This window comes from Bos mutus, chromosome 11 (assembly GCF_027580195.1).
Source record: "Bos mutus isolate GX-2022 chromosome 11, NWIPB_WYAK_1.1, whole genome shotgun sequence".
Taxonomy (NCBI): domain Eukaryota; kingdom Metazoa; phylum Chordata; class Mammalia; order Artiodactyla; family Bovidae; genus Bos; species Bos mutus.
Genome location: NC_091627.1, coordinates 91,340,327 through 91,363,746, shown reverse-complemented (window position 1 = coordinate 91,363,746; position 23,420 = coordinate 91,340,327). Strand labels below are relative to the sequence as shown.

General features: G+C 34.1%; 1 protein-coding gene across 8 annotated transcripts in view; it reads left to right on the top strand.

Moving 5' to 3' along the window:
* The window catches only part of BIRC6 (baculoviral IAP repeat containing 6), a 216,187-nt gene that overhangs the window by 184,207 nt on the left and 8,560 nt on the right, over positions 1-23,420 (top strand). For 7 of the 8 annotated variants that reach the window (XM_070379760.1, XM_014477364.2, XM_070379758.1 and 4 more), the window contains 6 exons: positions 8,242-8,387; positions 9,023-9,133; positions 11,189-11,406; positions 13,219-13,380; positions 15,381-15,458; positions 23,227-23,415. In XM_070379760.1, coding sequence (XP_070235861.1) covers positions 8,242-8,387; positions 9,023-9,133; positions 11,189-11,406; positions 13,219-13,380; positions 15,381-15,458; positions 23,227-23,415 — 904 coding nt within the window. Of the gene's footprint in view, positions 1-5,427; positions 5,601-8,241; positions 8,388-9,022; positions 9,134-11,188; positions 11,407-13,218; positions 13,381-15,380; positions 15,459-23,226; positions 23,416-23,420 lie in introns of those variants that run through there. The other variant, XR_011466116.1, reaches the window with a different exon arrangement.

Here is a 23,420-nt window from a genome sequence, read left to right as displayed (position 1 = left end):
GCTTCATTTTCTACTCCAAGGCCAAATTTGCCTGTTATTGCAGTTATCTCTAGACTTCCTCCTTTTGCATTCCTGTTCCCTATAATGAGAAGGGCATCTCTTTTGGGTGTTAGTTCTAGAAGGTCTTGCAGGTCTTCATAGATCTGTTCAACTTCATCTTCTTCAGCATTACTGGAGCATTGAGTAGTTTATTTACTTTTATTTGAGAACTTACTCAAAAGCCACCTCTTATTAATTACTTCAAAGAAAGATCAAGGGACTTCCCTAATAAAAATATTCTTTGGCCTGTCTACTGCTGTAATAAACATTTATGAAGAACAAAAAGTTAAACATTTGTCATAAAGGGTAAGTAGAATTCATTCTCCAGCATAGTTTCTGAAAACTTGATCATCAAAATGTTCCATTTTTCAGGTGCCCTCAGTATAGCAATATTAACACTTTTCTTTCCTGTCTAATGCAAAGAAAATTTACCAGGTTTTCATTTATTTTATGCAAAAAGTCTTAATTTCTGTTTTTTCTTTAGTTTTGTAATTCGATGATTTTTGTGTTTAATACTTTTAATTTTTAGATCTACAAGCAGTAAGAAGTAGTTCTCTAGGGGCAAAAAGAGAGGCAATGTGGGGAGAGGCATGTGAGAATACCAGCATGTACAGAAATAGGACATAAAGGATTTTTTTTAACCTTTTTTTTCAATATAAATTCATTGATTTTAATTGGAGGCTAATTACATTATTGTATTAAGGATGTTTAAAGGTATAATCTATGTTAGATATGTGGCAAATACGCCCTGTGATTAGTTGTTTATTATACGTAAGATCAAGGTCACTTTAATTTTATGACAGTTACGAGAGATTAAAATCTGGTGAAAATGAATTTTCATACCTATCAGATTAGTGACTTAGATGTATTGCCTGAATTCCTTTTGTTCAGCCAGTTTGAAATAATGTGATTAGTGTAGTATTTCTATTCTAGCCTGTGTGCTTTTATTAATTTCCCTTCTTTCTAGACAATAAGCCAAACTGCTTTAAATTGTGGGTAGTTGTAATATAGTATCAAATACTTATATAAAAAATGCAAGGAAGTAATATTGCAATATAACTTTTGTGTAGGATATATACAATCTCAACAGTTCGTAGATGTATACAGTTTTTCTGCTCTGTGTGCTTAGGCAAGAGATTATTTATTTTTATTTGATAGGGAGTGAAACTATCACTTAAAGTTTAACATTTAAAAATAATTATTATTAGGCAATAAATCTCGGATTTAGCCCCTCCAGTTTCCTGGTGCCTGTAGTGTTCATTATCAAAAACTGTATTTATGAAGAAAGCAAATTGATTGACCTGTAGTCCAGATACTTCTATTTTCATACACTGCTGGTACCTTTTACCAAAATTGTTCATTGATCATTTAGGTTTCATGCTTGTATAACAGCTAGACTTGAGCCTTCACTGGTTTCTGGAAAACACTTAGATCAAGTATCAAAATACAGCTTATTCTGTTATTTAAGTGATTAACAGACAGAAACAAATTAAAAATTATAAATTGACGTAATACTCCTACCTCGGTAATATAACATATGAAATGATTATTCCTTATAAGATTGCATTCAGTTCAGTTCAGTTCAGTTGCTCAGTTATGTCTGACTCTTTGCAACCCCATGAATCGCACCATGCCAGGCCTCCCTGTCCATCACCATCTCTCAAAGTTCACTCAAACTCACGTCCATTGAGTCGGTAATGCCATCCAGCCATCTCATCCTCTGTTGTCCACTTTTCCTCCTGCCCCCAATTCCTCCCAGCGTCTGATAAGCATTATGTTTATCGTCAGTTTTCATTATATTCTAGCAAAATCTCAAGCAATCTTAATAACTGAATTTGAAGTCCCTTGGTAATTAAGATTTAGTTTGTAACAAATCTGGTGGTTTTTAGAGCTGTAAGGGACACTGTTTAGAGTTCATATGGTTCAAATCCCCTTTTTTATAAAAGACGAAAACAAGGCCCATAAATATTGTAATTTGTTCCACGTTCTCTAATGCTGAGTAGTAGAGCTATGATTAGACCTCAAGTTTCCTAATGTCCCAATCAAATATAGTGAAAAAGTGAAAGAATTAGTCGCTCAGATGTGTCTGACTCTTTGTGACCCCATGGACTGTAGCCCACCAGGCTCCTCTGTCCATGGAATTCTCCAGGCAAGAATACTGGAGTGGGTAGCTGTTCCGTTCTCCAGGAGATCTTCCCACGCAGGGATCAAACCTGGGTCTCCTGAATTGCAGGCAGATTCTTTACCATCTGAGCCACCAGGGAAGCGATCCAGTATATTTATTTTCTAAATTGAACTTCCAAAGAGCAATTTGACTCATACATCAGTGAATAATTAGAAATGGAAGATGGGAACTTGTTTCTGATTTGGCTTTGGAAATTTAGGATACATAAATTTTTAAAATATTGACAATGAAGTAAAATTTTTTAATTGAAAATTTTACTTTTGGTAATTTAAAAAGTATATACAATAATACAGATTCTGCAGAATTTTTTTTGATATTTTGCTCTTTATTCTAAAGAATTTTTAAGTTATCCCTATGATAAGATGTTAAAAGGCAGCATATTTTATTAGAGATGCATAGCCATTTGATTACGCCTAAGGATAATTATTAGATTACCAGGGTTAACTAAGGAAGGTAAACTGATTTTTAGTCTGTAGATCATGAACTGGTAGCATCTTAATGTACTTATCACTTAAATGAGGAATAAGTCAACTTTACCCATTTGATTTTTTTGCTTTTTGCTTAAAAGAATTAATTAAAACCTTTCCTATGAAAATGTCTTAGTTACTGCTGTATGTATTAATACTTTTACTCTACTGGTTTTTTTTTTTCAAATTGATTTGGTATCTGCTTGCATAAACGAGGGTGGTGTGTTGGAGATAAAATCATTTTCTCAGACTTCCTTGGCAGTCCAATGGTTAAGAATCCACCTGCTAATGCAGGGGACATGGGTTCAATTCCTAGTCTAGGAAGATTCCATGTGCCAGGGGCAGCTACACCTGCGTCCCACAAGTGCTGAGCCTGCGTTCTGGAGCCTGGGCAACAGGAGAATCCAACCGCAATGAGCGAGTGGCCTCCGATCGCCACAACTAGAGAAAGCCCACATACAACGATAAAGACCCAGTGCAGCCATAAATAAATAAATAAATATTGTAAAAAATCGTTTTCTCTGTTGTGAAAGAAATCTCTTCCTACCCTCCAACACATCCTATTTTCCACCTCCTAAATTTTGTTACTATGTTAATATGTCTTTACTCTTTAGATTCTTAAAAAAGAAAAAACTTGCAATTCTGTTACCTCCGTTAATAAAGGGATTTGTGGCATATGACTTCTAATACATTACATATGAGTTATGTAATACTTTAAATCTTAACATAGCCATTGCAACCTTTGTTATCTCAAAATGAAGTCATAGTATAGCCATAGTTATCTGGTTTCACTTTTGAATAAGTATGACACTTCATAGCCCCCTTGGAGCAGGAGCAAAGGAAAATATTTTGTCCTTGACATGTACAGACTTTTCCTGCTATACTCCAGTAGGCAAATAATCGTATTTTGTATATTTAGTATTTAACAGTTTCACCAAAAATTTGAAAAAAGACTTTGTCAGTCAAATAATCTTTTTTTTATTAATTTATTTTTTATTGAAAATAATTGTTTTCCAGAATTTTGCTGTTTTCTGTCAAAGCTTTTGTTCCTCCTCAGGCCTAACTAACCGAGCAGTAGCATAAAACAAAAGACTCAGTTTGAGCATGAGTGAGAACAAGAATAAGAATAGTCAGTCAAATAATCTTAATTGCTAATAAGAATGTGACACAAATGACTCTGTGTTGAATGTGAGGTGTTCTTGACATTGAACTTCTCTTTAACAGCATGAAAGTAAGCAGCTTTGATTCTCTTGGCTTTCCAAAGTGTCTTCTGGGGCAAAGGTCATTCAGTTGTTTTAAAAGAACTGAATTCTCTGGTAGAAATCCCCAATTCCTTTTTACCCACAGTTAACTGATTTACTTCTTAGAAGGCATCAAACTAATTTTAATTCCTTTAAGTTAGTTCTCTAATGCTTTGATTGAGAAATTTCAGTTCCAGTCCTCCTACTTTTGTTTTTGTTCGAAAAGCATTTCCTGTGTCTTCTTTTTCCTCTGTCAAACCTACCTACAAAATAAAAAAGACCTGATTTCTTAGCCAAAAAGCATTTGTTGCAACCATATTTAAGTTTCTTTTAGTGATTAAACTTAGAGCAGTTCATCAGCCTTTTTTCCTCGGTGATGGAGACAACAGTGCCAACACATTTTAGTGTCCCTTCTTAGGCTCAGTTGGATTGTGCCCTGGTGATGCGCATTATTATCACAGCAGCACACAGTATCATGATTTGTCCTGTGATGTTTAGTCTGACCTAAAATTTATTATATTTTTATCTAATCTAGAAGTCAAGGTTTTATTTTCAAAGGCTGCTCATACCCCTGTTTTAAATAGTCCCTTCTCTCCTACTGCTTATTTATGCTTTAGTTAAGGAAGATTTTATTTTCTACTTCCAATGAAACCTAAAACTATTACTTCCATTTGGAAAGAATTTAGAAATAAAAGGGAACCTAGAATTAAAAACTAAGATTTAAAAAATGTATGGAAAGCAGTCATCTTACAAAGGTCTTTATCAAGTTTAGTGGTGCATTTCAAAAATTATTTTCATGTTGTCTGTAGACATAAGAAGCAAATAATTCTCCACATAATATTTTAAAAAAAACTTTCTGCTTACTTTTATTTATTTACTTTAAACTATAATTTTTGGCAAAGGATTTTAGAACTGTGGACTATGATACAACACATTGTTTTAAGGTAAATGTAGAAGTTTTATTCTCTTGTAGTTTTTGAATCTTCCTCTGAGATGCTAATTCTTAATACTTTTGAATCTGGACATTTCAGCATATGGTGTCCTGATTACTTCTTCAATGTGACTCTGCTTTTTAAATGTTTATTTCAACAGTGTGATAGTTGTGACTTCAGAATTAGAAGTGCAGGGGATTGAAATGGTCTTTCCCGATGTTCAACCAAGAAAATAGCTATATTAAGCTGTTTTCATTTCATACATTATGAGAGAACATAATTCTGATATTTTGTAGCCTTACATATATCTAGCTTAATTTGGGTAGTAGTATTTGTGGAGGCAGTCCAATATAACTGAATGATGAGTTTTGGGGGTTATTTTTTTTGTTTTCACAAGAAAGATTTGCCCATTCTGCTCACATCCTAGTGTAGACTATATGTCACAGAGCCAAAATTTGCTTAATTTCTTAGCTGTTTAGTTGGAATTCACAGCATAGTGGAAAATGTTTGCAGATAATTCTTGCAATAGTAGAAACTTCAGTTGATTCCTCGTATTTCTTCAGGGCAGTGATCACAACCAGATTCAACGTATGCACAAAGCAGCGGATACCATGGTAGCGGCCGTCGCTGATTGCTTTTACCATGTTGGATCCATTGTCAGTCTCAGAGACCTACTTCCAGCTAGGTGCCTTGAACTCAAATAGCTTTTCACACAGACTTCAGGATGTGAGCTAAGGTATGGCCTTTTTTCATGAGCTGGGCCTACATATGGGTTGACAGTAACCTGCAACTTTTATAGAAAAGAAACTACTGTCTGTAGTTTAATGTCAGACGATGACTAGTTGTAGTGATCGTTAGGCAGGTAGTTTGTGTTCTTCATATATTCACCTTTTGAAGTTTATTCTTTTTCTCCTGTATATTTTTGTCAAAAAGACTTTCCATATAAAAAAAAAAATTTCGTTAGAACCTACAGTAAAGGTCTAACTGTGTCTGCTTTATGATTCAGCCTTTATCTTTATGATGTATATGATTATTTCTTTCATGCATTTGGTGTAAAAAATATTATTTTTAAGACTTCTGTGGTCTTTTGCACTATTTTTAAAATATTTTTAAAATATTGTCCAAATTTTCATCCTATTTGTACTATTTTAAAAATAGAGATTTTTCCTACTAATCTTTTAAAAACTAGAGTTAGGTAATTGGTATTTATGAATAGGGCTTGAAATTTAGAATCAGTTTTCCAAGGGTAACTTGCTCTAAATTGCATTGATGCAGTTTACTCTCCATGCCAGAGGTTCTTGTTTCTTCAAGGAGAAAGTACCTTAATTCTGGAAAAATGAGCTTCACTCCTGTAATCTTCCTTCTCTGCTTGTCAAGATGCATTTCTTTAAGTGAAATCTTTATTGAGAGTCTAATGGATGGACTGACTGATGATAGATTTAGGAAACCATCTTTATTTTATTATATCAATAACCACAACTCTTATGTTTTCTCGAACTACTGACTATTGTTTTCATATTGTTCAGTGGCCCTTCTACTTAAGAATTTTTTAGGCCCCAGGAAAAGCATCATTTACAGTTGAAGAGAAAGAAAGTCTGTGTAAATTCAGAGGGGGTCCTGCCAATCAGCTTATGTGCTTTTCTTGACGCTCAGTGTTTCACACAGATTGTGAACAGCTATTGATAAATGCAGAAGTTGAGAAACTATTTGAGCTTGTCTACCAGAATCATTTTATTTAAAAAATTTTTGGACTCATTATTAATCTGTAGTTGCAGCTTTACTTCATAGCTGTAAGATGCAGTATCTTATTTAACTCTAGCAGTAAAATGTCTATTTCACTCTTAAAACATTCATTCACTGTATTCTCCTTATATATATATATATATGCTAACATACATGATCATATACACATTTACACACAGAAGTTGATGACGAAAACGATACATAATATATCCAACTCTACCAAGCAGTTTCTGAGTAGCAAAGGAGAGTTAGTTGACCATGTGTTCTCTGTGACTCCTATACATCAGGGAGGGAAGAGAACAGGAAGAGAACACAGGAGAAAAGGCAATAAACCAGTGACGCATTATGGTTCTTAAGCCAGATCATCTTGCCAGGTGAGATAGTATATACCTTGTGGATAAAGTAGCTGTGGATACTAGTTTTTTCACACAGTGTGGAGATCAGTTCCGAACTCATACATGACACTAAACCCATTTACCTTTGTTATCCACCTCAGTGGCTCCTCTTAATTTATATCTTATTATCTACCTAAAGTTAAGCACAGAATTGCTTCTGAACAGATTTTTGTCTTTGTGATAAAGAACAGTTCATTTGGACATAGATTGCTTAATATTATTTCGTTAAGGACTCTTCTACCTTCTGTTAATCTTTTTTGAAGTTCTTTAAGGCTCCATGCCCACTTTGTTAAATGTTATTTTAATACAATAGCCACATCCTTTTGTTAGTAGGTGTACAACCTATAAAAATAAGTGATACATAGTCTAGATCATACCTTAGCATAAATATTTTAAATACATTTATTTATATGTGATTATAGTTTTAATTTATTTAAGTAATTAACAAAGATGTAGATTTTTAGTATCTAAGTAGTGGTGTAATGATGAGTTGAATAAAATATTCTGAGAGTTGAAAGAAAAAGGAAATTGATTTAGTTGCTGTTTTTTAGTGAACCTTGTTAATAAAATACTACAGCATTCTTCTAGAAAATTTGAGTATATATTAGACCCTGATTAGGGAGCAACAGAAGGATATCTTTTAAATGATTATGCTCTAAAACTTAGTGTTTAAAGAAAGATTCATTGTATAGGAGCACATATGAATTGAATTACCCAGTAGTGAACCTACAGTTTATTCTGGAATATTTCTCCCCCCATCATGGAAATTAATATACTCTTAAGTGAAATACAGATAGTATTAAAATGAAAAACTACCTATGGATCTTTGGTTTCCAGGTCTTAGAAAACAGGGGATCTGTTACTTTTAGATACAGAAGTCATGTCTCTACTTCTAGGTATATAGTTTCAGTAAATGTGTTTGTAAAGATATTAATTAAAGGACATAACCAGTAACAGGGTCTTTTATAGTATGATGTTTCTACAGTGTTAAACTTGTGTCTGTTTTTGCCTACGAAGAGACAGCCTACCCGAAACTTCAGTTATAGTGCTAGGCATCATCCTCTGACTTCAAAATGAGTCTAATGTGAACCACTCCTGGTATATACCGTGTGTATGTCGAATGAAATGCACAATATCTTGTCGAGTTTTAACCACTGTTACTTATGGAAGTATTTATTTTTCAAGACTAAAATCTTAATTTTCCTTGCCTTTCTTTCCATATTAAAAAAACTTTTTCAGATCTAAAAGGGAAAATGTTAAAACAGGAGTAAAACCAGATGCATCTGATCAAGAGCCGGAAGGCCTTACTCTTTTGGTGCCAGACATTCAGAAGACTGCTGAGATCGTTTATGCAGCCACTACCAGTTTGCGGCAAGCAAATCAAGGTACAGAACTAGTCCCTTTCTGCTACATTTCTTTTGATACAAAGATGTTTTATTTACTTACTGAAAACTGCGTTCTCTTCCCTCTGTTAATGGTTTTCCATAAAGTTATTTACCTAAAGATTCTGCTGTGTCAGGTTTTCAAGCTAATTATGGATAGTCTCTAATTTTAAAATATTAATCTCTGCTGCATATGGTATCTAAGACTGTTAGTAGGCTGACAACATGCAATATAATTTCTCTTTTCTTCCCACTGAAAGTTATGAAATTGAAAAATGCAGTTGTATTAGATACCAAATAGTACATTAAATTAAAATTGGCATTTTCACGTATTAATAATGGAATATATAAGTGATTCTGCATCATCTATTGCTTCATTTCTGTGACTTTTGCATGAATGGATAAAATCTTTTTAGCATTTTAAGAATTTAAGCTTTAAAGTTGATAAGATTTTTAGCCGTATTTCGTATGAAATAGAAAGCTTTTAATTTTAAAATGAGATAATAGGAAGGTAATTATGAAGAATTTGGTAATTTTTTTGGCATTCAAAATTTGATCTCTAGAAGTATACAGTGTTTTTTTGTTCTACTCTTCAAAATATATACTTATTTAATTTATCTTGAAATATTAAACAACAGAAAAAAAACTAGGTGAATATTCAAAGAAGGTGGCTATGAAACCCAAACCTTTATCAGTATTGAAATCACTTGAAGAAAAATATGTGGCTGTCATGAAGAAATTACAGTTTGGTAAGTTGAAATCATACTCTTCATTTTTCTGATCTCGATTCATAGTTTATAATGGTGCTATTGAAATATGTTCTAGTAAAATTAGAATTTCAAACTTGCTTTTACCATGAATTATTCATATACTCTATATATGTATGTATGCACATATATTGTTGTTATTGTTTAGTCACTAAGTCATGTCCAACTTTTTCGTGACCCCATGGACTGTAGCCTTCCAGGTTCCTCTGTCCATAGGATTTTCCAGACAAGAACACGTGCAAAAATTTTTATCATCTTTCTGTCTCTGAATTTATAGCTGTACTTACAGATATGTTTGGGAATCATGATTCAGTAGAAACCTAGGGGGGAAAAAACAAAGCCAAATGTCTAGCAAACAGGCAGAAAGTGGTTTTTGTTCTTTACCTCTCTGTGTCTCTATATCCTTGCCTGAAGAAAGCCAAAACTTGGGACTTGGAGCTAAGTCTGTAACTTTTAAACCTTTTTAGAGTTCCATGGGATTTACTTTTAGAAAAGGTAGTTATGCATAGTTCTCTTGTAGCCTTTCCCATTACAAAACTCTTGGCAAGTAAGGACAGATGAAAAGATCACTTAAGTACCCTTCATAACATGCTGGTCTATAAACAAACACTAGACTTCAAGTTTTAATAACCACTTTTAACTGTTATTATATGTCCTTCTTTATCTTTCTTGAGAACCAACCCAAAGGACATTGACGATATTAAAAAGAACAGTAAAGTAGGAGTTTCCCCCAAAAATGTAGATTTATGTCATACTGTCAGAGTCACAGGGCATAAGCGTTGATTAATGTTAGTCGCTAGGAGGCTTCCCTCATATCTTTTAAAATCATAAACTCTACCAGTTGGACATGACTTTAAGTCTAAATGTAAATATATGATGTAAAAATTTCCTTCAGGCATAGCAATAGGCCATATGTGTATCTGGTGAATTGCTGTTTATAAAACTCAAAGGAAATTTTTCCCTGTATTATGTGAAAAGCAGTTGAGTTGGGCAGATGAATAGCTCTGGTTTACATATTTGCTAATTGAAACTATTCAGAAGTCTTGCTGAGACATAGTATATTTGTAGAACACTGTATAGGTTCTCCTTTTTTGTAGGCTATAAGCTTCTTGAAGGCAGATATATTTTCCTATTTATTATTTACCCCAAAGAACCAAGCCTAGGACCTTGCACTTCTTGGTAAAATTTATTGCATTAATGGTAATTAAAATGTAGTTTTAATGTTTTTCTAGATATTTAAAATTGTATGTAGACAAGATCAAAAGTTGCCATTGTTTCTTTGTATTTGCCCTAGCATTTGTAGGTAGTTTTAATTTAGTGTTATAAGTTATTTAAGCATCTTTGTTTTAGTCCTTTGGTGAATTAGGGTTAATCTGAATTAGAGATAATTTTTTCTTTCTGTTCTATATGGATTTAGCTTATAAGTAAAGAATAACTTTAAGTCCTTCCAACTCTACCTAAATATATTGTAAAGAATTAGCCCATTATTTGTATTCTGTCAGAGTATTTAGGAGATTTTCCTAATAATCCTCTTTTATCTTGTTAATTTAATTTCAAAAGTAATACAGAAGTAAACTGCAGCTTGTCACTTCTGTTTTCTGATTCCAAATCAGTGCAAATATATAAAGTTTTATTCTCTTTTAAAAATGAAATATAATGAAATACTTTACAGTATTTCATATTTTGAATTATTTTGGCAAAAAAATATATCATTCATTTTAAGAATAAATTTATCTACTACATATCATTTAAATACTTAATATAATCTACCTACATGTCCAAACTGCAAATTAAAAATCATTTCTGCCTTTGTCTCCATGATATATTCTATCCATCTAGCAGCATTAACACATATATGTAGGTATTACATAAACACTGATAAGTTTGCCCTTCTTTCACATTGCAGTCTCTCCATTTTGGGTGAAGAAGGGTTAGTGATTTCTTTATTTGTGATTTTTGTTATTATAACAGCTATCCTCCATTCTGGTTCTCTTTTTTTTTTCAGTGTTTTTTTTTTTTTCCTTTTTCTTGTTTTAGATACATTTGAGATGGTTTCTGAAGATGAAGATGGGAAGTTGGGCTTTAAAGTAAACTACCACTACATGTCTCAGGTGAAAAATGCAAACGACGCCAACAGTGCTGCCAGAGCCCGCCGCCTTGCACAGGAAGCCGTGACGCTGTCCACCTCACTGCCTCTGTCCTCGTCCTCCAGTGTGTTTGTGCGCTGTGACGAGGAGCGGCTTGACATCATGAAGGTGGAAGAACAACCGTTTTCTTACTTCTCTGACTAATCCAGTTACTCAGATATTCATATAAAATACCACTAGAAATAGCATGAAGTTTTAATACATTGAATAAAAATTCTGTTGACTGTTTTGGATATCAATGAAGGAAGTCTTTTTCTAATGTTCAGAGTATGTGAATGAGAGTAGCAAGTACCATTCAAAAACAAAAGATCTAGAAATACCTACCCCAAACAAAGGCTGTATATAGCCTGTCATAGTTTTAGAGCATATTATCAAAGGATTTAATGCTGATCAGTAGAAAAAAAGTCACAGGATTTCTTCCTTATAATCCAAAATATTTCTCTCAGGTTTTATACTATCAGTCTTCAGGTTTTTTTTTCCCTAGGTAATGTAATGTAATGTATTTACAGATTCATGTCATCTATGATGTAAGCAGGGGTAGTACAATAATAAATAAAACATGCAGCTTTATGTTTTAATACTGTGGTGATCTGGCCTCAGATTCCAAGAGATGCTGCAGCAAGTAACTTTCAAAGCTTTGATCCCTGGGGTGGGAGGAACCTTTCTTTACATCATTTAACTAATGGATTAAATAGTCAGTCTTCCTTAGATACACAGCTGAAACTATTGATCCATTGATTTGAGGAAAGTTTTTTGTTTGCTTGCTTTTTTGTTTTGCTCTTTTGGATAATTTTTCAGTAGAAATTTCACAGACCTTGCTTATTGACCACACATTCCCTTGTTACAAACAGTAGAGCCAATTATTAGATGATTGCCTAGGGAAGTATTTTATCTCTAAGTGGCCCACATAAATTCAGACTTGTGACTTTGTTATTATACTGCACCTAACATAAAGAATCCCAAGTTGAATCCACAAAACATAAATCTGAGTTTAAATTGATGAGACTGTAGTACCACTTGCCTCCATGCATAGCAGTTCAGGACCCGAGGCTTTGCTGCTTGCGTCTTGTACACTGAATATCTATTGATTCAAATATAATTCATTGAATAATCCTGATAGTCACTGTTGGGGTTTTTGGACTACCAATAACCCTAAGGGAAGGCTTCCCAAGTGGCACAGTGTAAAGAATCTGCCTGCCAATGCAGGAGATGTGGATTCAGTCCCTGGATCGGGCAGATCCCCTGGAGAAGGAAATGGCAGCCCACTCCATATTCTTCCCTGGAAAATTTCCATGGACGGAGGAACCTGGCAGGCTACAGTCCATGGGGTTCAAAGAGTCAGACACGACTGAGCACGCAGTGTGCATACACACACGCACACAGCCCTAAGGGACACACCTGCTCTTCTCTCAGAACCTTTTGGTCATTAGTTGTTACATGAGAATTTTATTTGTGTTACCTATTTGTCTCATTATCCCAGAAGATAATATTTAAAAGTAAGTTATTTCTTAAAACATTAACTTGACAATTTGAAACAGAAAGGTACTCTTATACCTTTGAGATAGTAATGATGTATTAGAGTCTCAAATTGTTGACAGTACTGTAGAGATCATGAAGGAAAGCACTTAGAAAAAAACGTAACTTAATATTTTAAAAGGTATTTGCTGTTGGGTAAGCTTTCCTGTTGGCAGTTGGGCATTTCTCTTTTAAAAGCCTGTTTTCACCAAAACAAAATCACTTTAATCGTAATTTAAAACCGTTTCCTATTCCTGTGTATGTTTTTAACTTTTACTTTATTTTTAGCACATTTTGATTGAGATGTATATAGGATGTAAGAAGATTATTATTTTGCGTTGTTTTTTTCAACAACAGTGTTGAAAAATAGTAACATAGGCTTTTGTATTCGTATGTGCATACTAGGTCCTGATAACTGGTCCTGCGGACACTCCTTATGCAAATGGCTGCTTTGAGTTTGATGTATATTTTCCTCAAGATTATCCCAGTTCACCCCCTCTTGTGAATCTAGAGACGACTGGTGGTCATAGTGTGCGATTCAATCCAAACCTTTATAATGATGGCAAGGTAATGTAATTGAAGTCCTTTGTTTTTAATGCCAAAGTATTGTAACCCAAAGGTTCTTTGTAATTTGAACTGAAATTTTGTTTTACTTACCTTCTTTTCAAAATACATGAGTTTCTTCATGTTTCTGTTCCCTGTAATCAAAAATCAGCCTCAGGATTGAGAGAGGAAGAACCTGACGGCAGAAACACAATGGTGTTACTTACAAACCACTCACAGTTTTCAGGAGTTACTGTGAGGGACTGACTTACTCAGCACAGCCTTGGTCAGTTGAGTGCTGTCTCCACTCAGAAAACAGTAGTGCCAGGCGTCTGTCTTTGCCACTCACCTTTCTTTACTTGCTGTATCGTTGGTTCCACGTACCTTTTCACAAGTGCCTAAAGATACTATCCATGTTTTCTGATACATACCATTAAGTCTGATTTGTGTTAAAATTTTTTATATTTTCTTATAAATAGAAAAATTGATTCCTATCCCTGCCCCCCAAAAATGCATAATAAAAATATAAATGAGGTATAATAAAAATCATTTCATATGACAATAAACCTTAAAAATGAGATTTAAAAGAACAATCACTTGTCAAAGGAACTTTGATTTGATGAAATTTTGGTAGTAAATTCTACACTGAGTGTATTCAATGTTTCAAAATTACTCAAAGGTCAGAAGAAACTTCTCAACTTCACAAGCAGACAACGTCTTTGCTGCTGTGAGAACAGCAGATGTGTGAAGTTGATCCGGTTTATTAGAGATGGCCCAAGTTTTCCCCTGGTTTTGCCTTCCTGTTTTTAAAAGGTGCAGCTTATCTCAGATCTGTGCTTACAAGTTATCATTTTGTATTCACCATATGCTCAAATCACAAAGTTGGGATTCATTTTCTGATTTTATTATAGTATACTTAACCAGAGGTCGACCTTACTTTGAGAAAGCAAAGAACAAGTCTATTATAACTGAGCAAAGTAGATGAAATAGCAGTGTTGACTTTATTCAAGGGAGAGATTGGAACTTAATAAAGTTTAAATGTAAATGTTAAGAATTATTTAAGAAATTATTAATACTTCCTTAAAAATTACTAGTATCGGTAAAAGGTTAAGGACTTAAGATTCCAGGTGGCGTGATATGTCTGATGGTGCTTTAAATGATAATTCACAAAGCTGTTCATATGCACATCCTTTAAAATTATTAGTGAATTTACTAAATGAATTAATGTATTTTGCATTGTTATTCTCACAGAGCATTGAGAGAATACCAAGGAAATACCAATAAAAGCTGCTTTTTTAAAGACTGCTTTAAATGGGCAAATTTGTTGCCCATTACATAAAATTGTTAGTTTACAAGTACAGATAACATGTCCCAGGTTCTCTTTCTCCTCGAGTAAATGTTGGCCTGTGTTTGGCGGATGCTTTGAGTTCATTCTTGCTCTATGAGTGAACAAGTGACTAGTGTCTTCAAGTTTGTTCTGAGGCACTCTGGGGATCCTCAGGATCATGTCAAGGCATCTGCAGTGTCCTCCCTTTTCCTACTTCATGCTTGTGTGAGACCAGATTTTAGTCATGCATTTCAACCAAAACAATATATTACAACAAATGGAATGTAGAGGCAGATTTAAGTCAATATCTTTTTTATCAAGCTATATCCCATTTCAAAATTTTTAAAGAGATTTTCTTAAATATAAAATAATACCACTTTTCCTCACCAAGAATTTTGTTGTTGATGATGATGTTTGGAAAAGAGTCTTCATTAAAAACATATGTTGCTTGTATTAATCTATAATAGCTGCTGATTCATTTTTCACTAATGAAGAAATTGTAATGCCACATAAATTTAGATCACATCTGAAGATAAAAATTTGTTTTAACAGACCTAACCTTAGGGTTTTGTTGGGGGCCATAAAACTCAGATACTTGGACATAATAACATTTCAATTTTATTCCTAGTTCTGGGTGTTTACTTTTAAAAAGCACTCCTTTCAACTCTGTTTATAACTTTCCCCCCTTCTTTCTCAGGTTTGTTTAAGCATCTTAAATACATGGCATGGAAGACCAGAAGAGAAGTGGAATCCTCAGACCTCAAGCTTTTTGCAAGTAAACAAATTTCTCTTACAGTTTCACTTAGAAAATAAAGAACCATATATGTTTAAGAACTTTTTTTTTAGTGACCAAGAATAAACAAACCATAAAAAATAAAAATGCAGATTGATAGAAAGTACATATGAAATAGCTTATAGGTAAGCAATTAGTACAATGGAATTATATCTCATTTGGAGTTGAGATTCTTAAGTTAAGACATTAAAAATTTCTTTTTGTCAAAATTCCCTGTTAAAAAAATCCCTGACTTGCCTTAAAGTACACTCAGGTGCAACAGGATCAGATAAGTTAGATTAGCCTCTCCCATCTCCCAGTCAGTCCCTACTGGTTCAAACTCAGGTGAGTAGAATTTAATAACTACTAGTATTATGTAGGAGAAGGCAATGGCACCCCACTCCAGTACTCTTGCCTGGAAAATCCCTTGGACGGAGGAGCCTGGTGGGCTGCAGTCCATGGGGTCGCAAAGAGTCAGACACGACTGAGCGACTTCACTTTCACTTTTCACTTTCATGCATTGGAGAAGGAAATGGAAGCCCACTCCAGTGTTCTTGCCTGGAGAATCCCAGGGATAAGGGAGCCTGGTGGGCTGCCGTCTCTGGGGTCGCAGAGTCGGACATGACTGAAGCGACTTAGCAGCAGCAGCAGCAGTATTACATATCTCTCCACCCATGATATGATTCTTTTATAATCTAGTTAATAATGGAACTCATCTGAGATTTAGAAGTACTGTCCAGGAATTCATAAATCTTGAGATTTGCCATTCTTATTTTGCAGAGCACTTAACACATGTATTTCATAGCCTTGAAATTTTTTAAGTTAACTTTCACAAGCCATTGGACTACATAAAATAAAATGTTCTATATTAAAACTATCCGATCAAATCTTTTTTGGCCAGTGCTTCATCTTAATAGTTCAGAATTCCCACAAAAAGACAGACATAATAATGATAGGAATTAACTGTGTTGCTTGGTCCTTAAGGTAACAGAAACAAACTGCTGTTGCTACATAATGAACTCCACATTTACAGTTTAGTGTTTATTTTAAGAAAGACAACCATAAATTATCCCCAGGTAAGCTTATTAAAGTTGACCTACCTTGAAAGGATTCTTTTCCTAATTCTTATTTTGTATTCAGTGAAAGAGATAGGAAAGATCATTCTCTAGGATGTGACTCTTTTAGATGTTCTGAAAAGACCTTGCAGCGTTCGCATGAATTAAAGAAATGGCACTGTAATATAAGCTTTTTTCCTTTTGCTAATTCGGAGATCCAAGAAAAAGAGATTACATGATTCATTCAAAGTAACTAAAGTTAATAAAATATTTCTCCAGGTACCTGCTTCTTCATTTTAGAAGTGATTATGTAGGGGGAGGTATAAATTAGGAGTTTGGGATTAGCAGCTACAAACTACTATATATAAAATAGCTAAGCACCAGGCTCCCACTGTACAGTGCAGGGATCTGTATTCATTATCTTGTAGTAACCTGTAATGGGAAAGAATATGAAAGTGAATATATATATATTCACTTTTGCTGTATACCAGAAACTAACACAACATAGTAAATCAACAGAACTTCAGTTAAAAAAGATAAAAAGTAATATGTTCAAAAACTTTAAAATATTTTCCTACATGTATGTTACTCTTGTCAACAGAAGCTGTTTTTATGACGAATTTACTCTGAAAGGAAACTAAGACATAGCCTATTTTTCATGAAGTAAATTAGACTTATACCTGAGAATTGGAATCAATTTTTTGTTGAGTTTATGTAGTTTCAAAAAATAAATTTACAATTAATCTTCAGGTTTTTTTAGTCTAAAATTGTATTTGCTGGGACTTCCCTGGCAGTCCAGAGGTTAACATTATAGTTGCAGTGCTGGTAGCACAGGTTCCATCCCTGGCTGGGGGACTACAGTCACACAGGCCATGGGACATGGCCTAAAAGAAAAGAAAAAAATTGTATTTCCTTTTAACTTTTTTATTGCCTGTATGTCAAATATATACCAAAAATCCTGGGAGATAACGAAGCTTACTTGGAAGCATTTAAATTTTACAACTTTGGAAACTTGCTACCCTCACATAAATTAGTATCTCTTCTGTGTTTTCCCTTTAGGGCTTTTTGTCATATACATAGTTCACATGGTTATAATTAACATAGTAGATAATTATTTGTGTACCTCTGTGTTCATTTAACATTAGAGCATATCCATCTTTCTAGCTTATATTTTTATAATTTCTAATTGCTGTGTAATAATCTTTTGCGCTCTTATATAATGGAACTATTTCTCCATTTTTTACTAACTTTCACTTTCATTATTTCCGTTTAATGGATAATACCATTATTATATCACTTTCCCTATACTTTAGATGGCTTACTAAATATTGATTTCCAGATCTGTGACAAAATTGACTTGAGCAAGAGCAAGAGAGGCTATACATTTTTTATGACAAGAGTGAATAGCCTTGTCTTCTCCAGACCTTAGGGGAACTTTCAGTCTTTGCCCATTGAGTGTGATCATAGCTGTGGGTTTTTCATAAATTTCCTTCATCATGTTGAGGACATTCCCTTCTACTCCTATTGCCTTGAGTATTTTTATCATGAACAGATGCTGGATTTTGTCAAATGCTTCTTTTGTATCTTTTGAAATGATTTTGTTATTTTTATTTTTTATTCTATGAAATGATGTATTTTTTTTTCTTTTTAATGAATCAATCTTGCTTTCCTGGGATAAAGCTTAGTTAGTTGGTCATCATGTGTGATTCTTTTTGTAAGTTCAGTTCAGTTCAGTTGCTCAGTTGTGTCCGACTCTGCGACCCCATGAACCGCAGCACGCCAGGCCTCCCTGTCCATCACCAACTCCCGGAGTCTACCCAAACCCATGTCCATTGAGTCGGTGTTGCCATCCAACCATCTCAGCCTCTGTTGTCCCCTTCTCCTCCTGCCCTCAATCTTTCCCAGCATCAGAGTCTTTTCCAAGGAGTCAGCTCTCCACATCAGGTGGACAAAGTATTGGAGTTTCAGCTTCAACATCAGTCCTTCCAATGAAACACCCAGGACTGATCTCCTTTAGGATGGACTGGTTGGATCTCCTTGCAGTCCAAGGGACTCTCAAGAGTCTTCTCCAACACCACAGTTCAAAAACATCAATTCTTCGGTGCTCAGCTTTCTTTATAGTCCAACTCTCACATCCATACATGACCACTGGAAAAACCACAGCCTTGACTAGACGGATCTTTGTTGACAAAGTAATGTCTGTGCTTTTTAACATGCAATCTGGGTTGGTCATAACTTTCCTTCCAAGGAGCAAGCGTCTTTTAATTTTGTATGTAATTGGATTCGATTCACTAGTTTTTTTCCCTTTTCTGTCTGTGTCAGGCAGCTTGTGGGATCTTAGATCCCCTACCAGGTATTGAACCTCAACCCAGGCATTGAAGGCGCAGGTCCTAAGCACTGAACTTCCAGGGAAAGTCCCAGTTTGCTAGCATTTTGCTTGAGGTTTTTTGTACCCATATTTCTAAGAAACATTGGTTTGTAGGGTTTTTTTATGTGTGTGATACTGCTTTATAAACTAGAAATAAATGCTTCTAGGCAGGAATGCCTTGCCCCTTGTTCTCTGTTAGAAACTTTCTTCAGAAGCAGACTACAGAGCCTAAGGAAAAAGTAATTTCTTTTTATTTAGATTTTGGGACCCACAATTACTGTTTTACTCTTTTGTTTGTACCCATAAGTTAAAAGTACTTTTGCCAGATTAAAAATCATCCACAAAAACTTCTGAAGGTTATATGCAATTTAAAAGATTTCCAAAATATTTGGAACAGTGACAAACAGTATTAGAATTGCTTAGTTTCTTTGTAATGAGATTCTTAAAAGAATATTTATTTGTGTAAAAATATAAAATTTTGTAGTGTTATGTCATAGGTCTCATATCCAGCAGTAACCTGGTAATAGTCTTGATTATTTGCATAATTTAAGGTCAAAAGTCATATCATTCATTAGAACTATCATCAAGAATTACTACATTTTGTCAATAACACCAAATTTTACATTTGCTTATGTGATTGGTTTTTAATGTTGCTATATCTAAAATGTATATTAATGTCTTATAAATAATTTGTTACAGTTGGATGTTAATAAAGATGTCGTGCAAGAGTAAACATACTTAATGTCACATAATCAACCATTCATAAACCTTTGTATAATATGATAATGTATAAATCCTAACATTTTTCTTAAAATTGAAAGTTCTGGAAATCACCCGTTGATTATAGTCCTACCCAGTAGCAGCATAATTTTCCATAGAGGAGGGTACTTGCTATTCTGAAAACCTAAAGCATTTTAACTAAGACTTGTTTCTTTCCATTATCCTAAATATGTTATTTCGTATACTATAGTTTCTTGTTACAGATTAATATTTTGGATTGTATAGTCTGTACTTTGCTGTGTTTGAAATATCTATAATAATTTTTTTTAATGTAACAGACTAAGTCAAAGAATTAAATCTTCTGACATGATATAATTTGAAAATAAAGGCATTAATAGAAGACAAGATTGCTGACTGGTTGATGGCCTAATAGCAGATGTTACAGCAAGGTTAAAATTTTTGCTTGACACAGTTAATGAAAGGAAGCACTTATATGATTCTTGATTTAGTCAGCCTCTGAATAAGTTATAATGCAATTTTGTGGATACTAACATAAAGCTAAAGAGGAGAGGGACAGTAAATTCAGCCTATGAATACAAGTTTTTTTTTTTTTAACTCTTCATGAAAATATCAGAGGACTGACTAAAAATCAGTGAACTTACACTATGGAATGAAAATATATTGTTTATTATTACATTAACTTTAGTATAATTTATGTACATAATATGGTATCTAGTAGATGTTTTTCTGCTAATTAATGACTCATTCTGAGAAAGCACTTTACCAGATATAGCTATGATGAATATTGGGATTTTTTGGGTTTGTTTACTTCTTGGTTTAATCCAGGAAGCTCTTAAGTTTTGTTGATCAAAATGGAGCTCATGCTGACTCCTGTTTGCATACCCATAAGTTAAAATATGGGTAAAACTAAGTTTTTCTTAGTTTCAGAAAACTAAGATTATGGCATCTGGTCCCATCACTTCATGGCAAATAGATGAGGAAATAGTGTCAGACTTTATTTTTTTGGGCTCCAAAATCACTGCAGATGCTGACTGTAGACATGAAATTAAAAGACGCTTACTCCTTAGAAGGAAAGTTATGACCAACCTAGATAGCATATTCAAAAGCAGAGACATTACTTTGCCAACAAAGGTCCATCTAGTCAAGGCTATGGTTTTCCCAGTAGTCATGTATGGATGTGAGAGTTGGACTGTGAAGAAAGCTGAGCGCCGAAGAATTGATGCTTTTGAACTGTCGTGTTGGAGAAGACTCTTGAGAGTCCCTTGGACTGCAAGGAAATCCAACCAGTCCATTCTGAAGGAGATCAGCCCTGGGTGTTCTTTGGAAGGACTGATGCTAAAGCTGAAACTCCAGTACTTTGGCCACCTCATGCGAAGAATTGACTCATTGGAAAAGACTCTGATGCTGGGAGGGATTGGGGGCAGGAGGAGAAGGGGACAACAGAGGATGAGATGGCTGGATGGCATCACAGACTCGATGGACATGAGTCTGAGTGAACTCCAGGAGTTGGTGATGGACAGGGAGGCCTGGCGTGCTGCAATTCATGGGGTCGCAAAGAGTCGGACATGACTGAGCGACTGAACTGAACTTAAGTTAAAATATATTGTTTTTAGAGTAAGAATGATTTTGTTTTCTGTTTTGCTGTCTTCTGAATGCATGGTGTCATTTTTACTCCAGGAAAGAATAACTATTGTATATTAATTACACTTACTTATGAGTCCTACTGTTTTACACCCCTCGATACCTTATTTAGTTCTCACAGTTGTAGGTATGGTTTCTATTTTACAGGTGACCAAAATAAGGATTCTGAGGGGATGAAGTTATTCTGCCTGTCTTGGTCTCTCTCACTTCGTAACATAGTGTTTCTCAGAGTTAGAGAAATCATTAATTTCAAATATTGAAAATCAAACCCTTTTAAAAAAGAGAAATTCTTCTTCTCAAGCATTTATTTACTGTTTTTTCATGGGAGTGCTTTTTGGGCTACAGTAAAGTGTGCTGTGAAATAAAATGAGTAAATCTGTGAGATAATTCAAGACTCCAGAAATTCCATAAAACGAATATTTTGACTCCTAAATAGCTTGGTTCACTGAAGAAAAATGAAGCAGCATTTATGTAATCTCCTAAAAGGTATATGTTAAAAAACATGAATAGAAGATGCCCATTAAAAGTAGATAATGTCACCCGGTGATAAAAGACCACATGTTATCAATTACTCTTTGAATTTAATTCCAGAAATATTGATCTCTGCTATTGTGTTATAAAATGCAAATGTTATAATTCAGTTTTTTAGCAGAAAATGTTATACCCAAATTTATATCTCTAGTTTTCTTTGTTCTGTACACAAAACATCTATTTTTTTCCTTTATATAGTTTAGCTGTTTTAAAAAACCAAATGTAGTATGAATCTGAAGTAGTTTATAAATTGTTTGAATCTCCAGCTCCCTGAGTTTATAAAACCATATTTTGCCTCAAAGAATGTGAGGTTAAGTAAGTAACTGAATCCTATGTTACAAAATTTCTTCTCTGCTTTTGTAGAAAATAAGGATATACCCTACTTATATAAGAGGAAGTTTATTTAAAAGGGAAGAGGAAAGGAAATAATAAATATTCCCTGGAAGATTATTTCAGAAGTATCAGATTTGAGTTGAGGGGAAGTATATAGCCAAGGGAAATCACTTTCCTTCAGTATTATATTTAGTTTCAGTAAGTTTAAAAATTATGAGATCTTTGCCTCGAAATTAATACACGTTAAATTTTTTTCTCTAGTTGACCTTGACCTCAATAACGTGGTTACCTCAGTTCATATTTCACCTTATTTATTCATAGGTCATATATTTCAGGTTCAAGTTTCCAATTTTTAACAGTTTTTAAGAATATCTATCCCTTTTCTAAGGTGCATATCCTTGACTTCGCTTAATCATCTTTCCTAATGAAAATGTTAATCCTTTTTAATTTATGAAGTGGGCAGATTGTAGCTAATATTTTCCTGCCTTCAAAGATTTCATATTAGCTAGTTATATATTAGCAAGGAGTATTGTATTAATAATAATGACCTCTAAGTATTGATTATATCTAGAAAAACAAACCTGGTGTATAAGTAGGGAATCAGAGGTGGTCTTAGAACCATATCATCTTGCCAGTGAAGGGTCTAGTAAGAAGATTTTTGTGATACTGTGAAAGTCAGTTTTCCTTGGAATTGAAATAGAGACTGCCTCATGTAGTTTTCCTTACGAGTGAGTATTGTTACGAGTACATTGTTAGTGTCATGCTCTTTAAGGACAATTTGAGCAAAATGATGTCTAAATTGATATGAGATGTTTATAAGCAAGTGTTTTTTCAGGAGTTTTAGGAAATAGGATATTGAAACCTATGTTTCGTTTTCAAGGATTCAAGAATGTAAAACATATGATATATAAAAATTATATAAGATTCTGTTGTACCTTTGCTTTAATGAAGTATTTCGGTGTCAGTTATTAACATTGACTTCATGGTAATAAAATTATGTGGAAGCATTTACTCAAAGGGACTCCAGTTGATGAAGGAAGGTATTAGTTCACCGGCAGTAAAATGTCCTGTCGTAACTGGTTTTTGTTTCTTTGTTTGTCAGGTGTTGGTGTCTGTTCAGTCCCTTATATTAGTAGCGGAGCCTTATTTTAATGAACCAGGATATGAACGGTCTAGAGGCACTCCCAGTGGCACACAGAGTTCTCGGGAATATGACGGAAACATTCGACAAGCAACGGTTAAGTGGGCAATGCTAGAACAAATCAGAAACCCTTCACCATGTTTTAAAGAAGTATG